This window comes from Sardina pilchardus, chromosome 12 (assembly GCF_963854185.1).
Source record: "Sardina pilchardus chromosome 12, fSarPil1.1, whole genome shotgun sequence".
Classification (NCBI taxonomy): domain Eukaryota; kingdom Metazoa; phylum Chordata; class Actinopteri; order Clupeiformes; family Clupeidae; genus Sardina; species Sardina pilchardus.
Window position 1 is genome coordinate 14,245,344 of NC_085005.1, and position 7,498 is coordinate 14,252,841.

General features: G+C 46.2%; 1 protein-coding gene across 4 annotated transcripts in view; it reads right to left on the reverse strand.

Annotated features, from left to right (window-relative positions):
- Nucleotides 1–556: 556 nt before the first annotated feature.
- foxo3b (forkhead box O3b) overlaps nucleotides 557–7,498 on the reverse strand; it is a 55,874-nt gene continuing 48,932 nt past the window's right edge. For all 4 annotated transcript variants that reach the window (XM_062551549.1, XM_062551547.1, XM_062551548.1 and 1 more), the window contains exons 3-5: nucleotides 6,860–7,498; nucleotides 5,954–6,423; nucleotides 557–5,020 (exon numbers count right to left, since the gene is read on the reverse strand). The exon at nucleotides 6,860–7,498 is cut by the window's right edge and continues 558 nt beyond it. In XM_062551549.1, coding sequence (XP_062407533.1) covers nucleotides 5,998–6,423; nucleotides 6,860–7,498 — 1,065 coding nt within the window. In that variant the 3' untranslated portion in view covers nucleotides 557–5,020; nucleotides 5,954–5,997. The remainder of the gene's footprint in view (nucleotides 5,021–5,953; nucleotides 6,424–6,859) is intronic.

Here is a 7,498-nt window from a genome sequence, read left to right on the forward strand (position 1 = left end):
GTGTGTGTGTGTGTGTGTGTGTGTGTGTGTGTGTGTGTGGATTCCAGGCATCACTGGAGATCCTATGGTTGCCATCCAGCAGCGATATTTGATCTTTGTTTTGAGCTGGTTTATGTGCGTCTTCTTGAGTACACTGATCTTTCCAACAGGAGTCAGACTAGCAATAGACTCGTTTATGCAATGAGATGCATAAGCCAGTGTGTCTCATGGACTAGTTTATATTTATCTTCTCTCTCTCTACACACACACACACACACACACGCACACACACACGCACACACCATTTCCACTGCTTTGACATAATGCACTCACACACACAAAATATATCTCAAGTTATTCATATTATGCATTCTTTATTATTATGCATCATCGTTTGATGCTGGTTTGAGTCCAAGGTGTATTTGAATCTCTCTCTCTCTAAAAAAAAGAGCCAGTACAAATGGCACAATAGATCATAGTCCCAAACAAAAACTCTTGCTCTGCGCCTACCCATTTGTACCCCAAAGCCTAATGCGCTGAGTCAGGTAGCCTAGCAAGGCACAACAGGAGACAGTGCTGAGCTTCACCAAGCTTTATTTACATGCGCAACATGTCTTATACAAACTAGATTACAATTGAAAACAGAGTACACAGGAAAAATACCCACTAACATCAAATACAGAAGCCATACTACTGTGGGGGGGGGGGGGGAGGGAGGATGGGGTTGAGAGGTCAAGGATCAAGGACAAAAGGTCAAGTGTCAGGTGTAGACAAGAGAGTCATCTTCTCTTGGGGAGAGTAGTGGTACTCTGAAATCATCAGTGGTGCTGGACAGTGTGCAAGAGGCCTATGTGGAGTTAGCACCAGACTGAAAGATGAACGACTCTACTGTCACCACGCTAGCTAGCTAACTCGCTAAGAGCAATGGACCCAAAGACGGATCAGTCCAAGGTCCAGGCCAAATCTGAGCAAAAAGAAACTGTTCCTGATGCAGCTGCCCTGGGAGGTGCATCTCTGCGCCCACCTCCCACCCCCACCTTTCTGTGGGAGACAACTGAAATGTTTCTTTGTGGATATTTGGGGGAAGGAGAATTCGCCCTCACAAGAGGGTTGTCTGACTCACTTGAGAGAGAGAGAGAGAGGAGAGTAGCTCTCGCTCTTGCGTGTACGGTTAATTGGCACTGGTTTAGTTGCTGTGGTTGGCACCGCCCTGGGTAAGGACCTTTACACTTGAAGTGGACACAACAAAGCCCACCACTGTCCACTTCCTACATTAAACGCTGTGTCAGAGTATGACTGCTCCGACTATCCACGAGTCTGGCCTTTGATGGTGGTCAGGATGCAGATTTGTTACCACATAGACTAGGACTCAAGGCAGAGTGAATGTGCTTTCCCCTTCCCTACAAACACATCTATTTTACTGCCTTCTTTAGCCCTCTTCTCTGTGCAATTATCTGCCCAGGTACCTCAGCGAATACACAAACCACAGTGTGCAAGCCAGGATATAGGGTCAAGGTCAAGGTCAAGGTTTAAGGTTGGGGTCATTGGTTGAGGGTTGGGGATCCAGAAGGAACCTGTCGTGCTCCTGGGTTGGACGGGAATATTACACTTCTGTCTCCCGAAATTCTTCACTTTTGTCTGGCTATCAGATATACTCCATAAAAAAAGCAACAAACAGTGCAAAAAGTCGCGTCTCGCCGAACTGGAGAAAACTCAAGTAATGAAATTGTGAGGCCTGTGTGATCCCACAATATCCATGTATGTGTAAAAGTACGTATGAATGTGTATGTGTGTGTGTGACAAAAGTGAGATGAAAGGGCATACTCGGATGACATTTAACTCCAAAACAGTCGGAGTCGGAGTCGGTTACTATCCGGTGGGTACTCATGCTGTATTCAGGCGTTGCTGGGTGACACTCACAACAAGCCATGCTGGACGACCCACTTCCTGTTTTTGTGAGTTCTGGTCAGGGGTACAGTTACTATAGGTAGAGTGTCCCTGCTACATTTCATTGGCTGCACAAAGGAACTATAAGTTCACCGGGAACATTTTGTGTCATCTTGATATATTGTATATTCGAGAGATGTTTTATACACAAACTTGCTTGTTTTTAAATCATCCACCGATGTTTTCTGCTACGTGCGTAGGCGTAGTCTGGAGCAAAACAAAGACAAAACAAACAAACAAACAAACAAACAAACAAAAACATTTCACTGGAAACATGAAACATTCAGTACAGCACTGTTTTAGTTCTAAAACATCAATGTAACAGCGTTGTTTGTGGTCTAGAAACGCACCCATTGCCCAACTGGCCCTGAGGGGGATTGTTCACAACCTACAACACTGGGGGCCTCCCTTCCGTCTTCACACCCATATGACACCACCCATCCACCCAGCACGGCACCCTTGGCAGGTGAGCCGGCTTCACCACCGAGGAACTACACCACTGAGAAAAGCATGAGATAACAAGTATATATTCATACATGTATTTGACAAGATGCATAGGCATATTTACACACATGCATACATGGACGTATGCAGTACCAAGGATCACTTCCTCGCAGAGAGTCGGGAAGAGTTGAGAAACAAAAACAGAAAATGAAACAAAACTAAACAGAGCAATGTTGTGTGAGAGTTGTCCCAGCATAGACTGTGGTGCTTTGACCCAGGGAGAATATAGAAGGGAGAGAGAAAGAAAACCAAGTTAAACCTGGAAAAGCAACCAGAAACAGCAACAAAACAAAAGAAGAAGTAAAGTCCAGGATGATCTTTTTTCCTTCTCTTTCTTCCGGATGATTACAGCACATGGCTGAACACTGCAATTGTCTTTTTTTTTTCTTCTTGTTTCTTTTTTTCCCCATTAAGTAATTCTGTACAACCAGACTGCAGAAAGATCAAGATGGGGTCACGGTGTTGCTGTGGTGACGCCTTCTCCCCCTGAGCACCGATGATGCAGTTGCATATTGGATCGAGTCCCTCATCTCCACTGTGTGTGTATGTTTGTGTGTGTGTATGTGTGTGTGTGTGTGTGTGTGTGTGTGTGTGTGTGTGTGTGAATGCTGCATGTGTTTACTATGTAACAGGGTTTGATTTGTTTCCCTGAATCTCCCTACTGTGGAGTCGTGTTTCCCCTTTCAAATCAATTCTGGGGTGTTCGGGGTGTCCATATTTTGCCATACCTTTGCACATCTGGAAGTATATTGACAATATTGACTGAGGGTCATGCTTTTTTTTTTTACTGATTACAGTGAGCAGAAGTCTGACCAGACATCAATGACAGACATTTCCAATTTGGCTGTCAATATCGTCAGAATATAAATGTTTTATCTACAAAAAGGAGAAAAAAACTGATCTTGATCACATTTTTGTGTTACCATCACAGCAAGTGTATAGGGATGCTAGTCAGCTAGTTCACCGTCTCTGCCTCTCGTGATACTGCCTAGCAACAGAGACCAGCGCAATAAAGGCAGCTTACTGATTGTCCCATCAATTAACCACACAACACACCACAGAGACAGGGAAAGTAAACACTCCTGTTACATATATGTTTTTTGGTGTAAGTGTGTGTGTGTGTGTGTGTGTGTGTGTGTGTGTGTGTGTGTGTGTGTGTGTGTGTGTGTATTTGTATGTGTAAGAGTTATCCTGTATCAGGTGGTTTGTTTTTAGCTTCCTCTTTTGTTTTTGGCTGCCAGCGTCCTCGCCATGTTCAAGTAGTTTTGGCAAAATGTACAAAAGATAGCTTATTGTTTCTGCTCAGTAAAAATGGCTTCCGGGAGGAAGTCTGTTCTTGCTGCCTGGGAACGTCTCCGCATGCTGACAGCTGACTTGAAGCGCTATCGCTAGCAATAATGCTACGTCCTCAAAGGGGAGCGGGATCTTGATACAAGCCCGCGTGCAGAGGACAGGGCTCATCAACACTGAAGGATTAGCACCTGGTATGGCCTGGTAATGTTCACAATGTTAGGACGTACACCTTTTCAATCTTTTTTTTAAACATTTGGCTACATTTTACACTCATATTACCCCTTATACGCGCCTGCAAGTTAGCTTGCTAGCTAGCTTAGCATCTTAACAATGAGCATTCCAAGGAAAATCTGGACAGATCACACTCTTTTTACAGTTACATACAGTATGCATAAACAATAATAAATTCTCCTATAGTATTAAACTAAGATAATGTGTTAACTTGATCAGAACAATAGTCTGTCATTAGTTCATTTGAGTCTTGAACTAATCAATGTATAAAGAAAAAAACAAGATAAAACAAAACAACACAATCAGAAGTGCACCAATTATCATGACAATAGAGTTCTCCTGAGCGTGCTGGTCTTGATATTCAGCTATTGTGTGTGTGTGTGTGTGTGTGTGTGTGTGTGTGTGTTTGTGTTTGTGTATGTGTGTGTGCGTGCGTGCATGTGTGTGTGCGTTTACGTGTCACTTCAGTTTCCTCTGTGACTTGTCCAAACCCAAAACGAAAGGAAGCAGGGTGATGGTGGTCAAACAAACATTTAAATCACAGAGATCATCTTTGAAAACAACACAATCGGGAGGGAAGACAAAAAAAAAAAAACCTTCAGGAAACCACATAGCACGGTAAACACCAAGTAACTACTCAACGTTAGTTTTTCTTGAGCTCTTTTTACAGGTAGGGCTACAGCTACGTTTTGTTAAGTCCTTCAAGCAATGCTTCGAGCTCCTTTGCTCATTAAGATCCCCCAAACATAAGTCTCTAGAGTCTTTCAATGGCTAACGTCCTTGGCCTTTCTCCAGAAAGGGTTGCATCATTTCCAAAGGAGCTTGCCTCTGTGGTGTCCTCCTTTGTCGTCAATGAGTTCAGAGGGAATCCGAGAGCAAACCAATGTGGTGTATGTGTGTGTGTATGTGTTTTGTGTGTGCGATAGGGGACAGGTCTATGGAGGTTTGTATGTTCTGTAAACAGACTTTGGTGCTTAGTGAAGGTTTGGCAAGGGATGGCGTGAGTCTGACTTGGTTATTGTCGTCTTTGTTTATTTTCTGCTGCACCAAAGGCCTGAGTCTCGATCTGAAAGAGAAAGATATAGATGATTGAAGGAACTCATAATCCTGATGATAACCAACAACCAACAATAACATATCATTTCAACTAGTTACATTTCAACCTGTAAGTGACTTGTACCATATACTGGACGTGTGTGTGTGTGTGTGAGAGAGAGAGAGACAGACAGAGAGAGTGTGATATGGATCAGTGATAAATAATGACTTGCAAATGAGTGTCTGCTGTGGTTACTGGGTTTTAGAAGTTGAGAGTGGGGTCATTGTGTGAATGTACAGTATGTGTGTGTGTGTGTGTGTGTGTGTGTGTGTGTGTGTGTGTGTGTGTGTGTGTGTGTGTGTGTGTGTGTGTGTGTGTGAGCACATTCTGGCGTCCCTCTGTCCCTATGCGTGGGCAGATGTGCCACCACAAACACCTGAATGTGAACACATTGATAACAACCCCAGTGAAGCGTAAACTAAAATACACTTTTCACAGCTGAGGTGTTAGATCATGTTGACATTTCTGGATGACTTCCATTAGATATCAGATGTTCAGCATGCATAAATAACTGACAGGTTGGGTGACAATGACATTTTGTGACTAGTTTATATAATGTTGAAACTTAACACTTCAAACTTAAACTTTGACTTTAACTGATGTTTCCAGAGTCCACTCAATGGAGTTTCATGGAGCTCAAACAGGCAAAGAATGAATGAAATGACTAGCAACTAGAAAGTTTTGTCATTCATTAATACATTGGTAAACCTCAAGTTGCTTAGAACTGCAAAATATTTTTGAGTATCTATTTTTAATGCAATGCTAGCTACCTGAACCCAATATCTATACTATAAGAATGAATAAACAAATGATGAAAATAAATGAAGAATAAAATAAAACAAATACATGATCCCAGAAGTGTAGTAACACAATCTCACCACCGGTGGCGCTGCCATTACACACCTGCTCATGTGCCCACCTCCCTGCTAGTCCTGGCCCGCGTCCCCTCAACCGGGCACCCAGCTCTGGCTGCCGGCCTTGCTGCCGTTGAGGTTGCCCACCATGGGGTTCAGGTTGACGGCGTTCTGCGTGCTCAGGAGCGCGTCGAAGTTGACGAGCGCGTCAAAGTCCAGCCCGTCGGCGTCCATCAGGTCGCTGTGGATGATGGAGTCCACGTCGCACTCCAGGCTCCCGCTGAAGATGTCCAGGTCCAGGTCCGAGGGGAAGGCGTCGGAGGCCAGCGAGGACGGCAGGCAGGAGCCCAGCCCCAGGCCCACGGTGCCGCCGTTGAGCCCGTTGAAGAGGGACGCCGTGGTGGCCTCGCTCAGCTGGGCCAGCTGCTGCTTGGCGGAGGCCAGGTTGTTGGCGCCGTTGGCCAGGCTGAGGGGCCCGTTGCTGGACAAGGATCGGAGCGAGCCCTTGGTGTTGTTACCCTGGAGGATCACAAAAACAAAAATGTTATATTTCCCTCATTGTCAGTAATACTATAGTTGCATACATAAATAGGTATATTTCCATAATAGACTTATGACCTATAGACCATGTATAGTTAAGTTGTTATCTATAATACGACATTTCCAGGTGCAATTCAGGTGTCTAAAGCCAAAACTTAAGGTGCTAGGTCTAAAACGCAAGCAAAAATATATTTTATTCTAATGTTCAAATTTATTTTTATTTTTCCTTTATTTAACTGTGTGGGGGGGGGGGGGGGGGGTCATATTGAGACTATAGTCTCTTTTTCTTGGATTTTTTTTCTTGCCAAATAATATCTTTTTTTCAGAAGAAGTACGCTTCCTATTAACCTATATTGAAGCTTACGCCATCACACTGACTAAATGAAGAGAAGAGACCGAGACCGGTCGCTCCTACCTGGTGGTGGTTGTGGTGATTGTGCTGCTGTTGCTGTTGGTGCTGGAGATTCTGTTGGTGGTGCTGGAGATGGCCGTTCTGGAGCTGGTTGCCGCCGCTGCCGTTGAGCCCGGCGCTGAATGATGACATCATGGGGTCGTTGCGCAGCAGCAGCAGGCCGTTGAGCGAGCCGCGTCCGGCGCTGCCGCGCGAGCTGAGCGCCGAGCTGGCCTGCGAGATGAGCGGGTCCGACTGGGTCATCATGACGTCGTGCGGCCCCAGCGGGTCGGCGTTGAGCAGCTCCTGCAGCGTGGCGTTGGCGAAGCGCAGCGAGGCGGACCCCGGCGCGGGCGAGCTGAAGGACGTGGCCTTGTTCTCCTGGATGGTCTGCATGGGCGACTGGCGCAGCGAGCCGCTCGGCGGCCCGAACAGGGAGTTGCCGAACGTGCCGCCGCCGACCCCGCCGACGACCCCGTTGACGGCCGGGGTGGACGCCGGGCTGGCGGGGCTAGGGGAGGTTCCGGGAGGCGAGCCCTTGGAGCCGGGCAGTCCGACTCCGAACCCCACCGTCGTCTTCAGCCCGCCGGCCTGCGGCGTCACCACCGACGCCGTGACGATGGCGATGTTGTCCATGATGTCGTCCAGCAGGTGCTCGGCGAG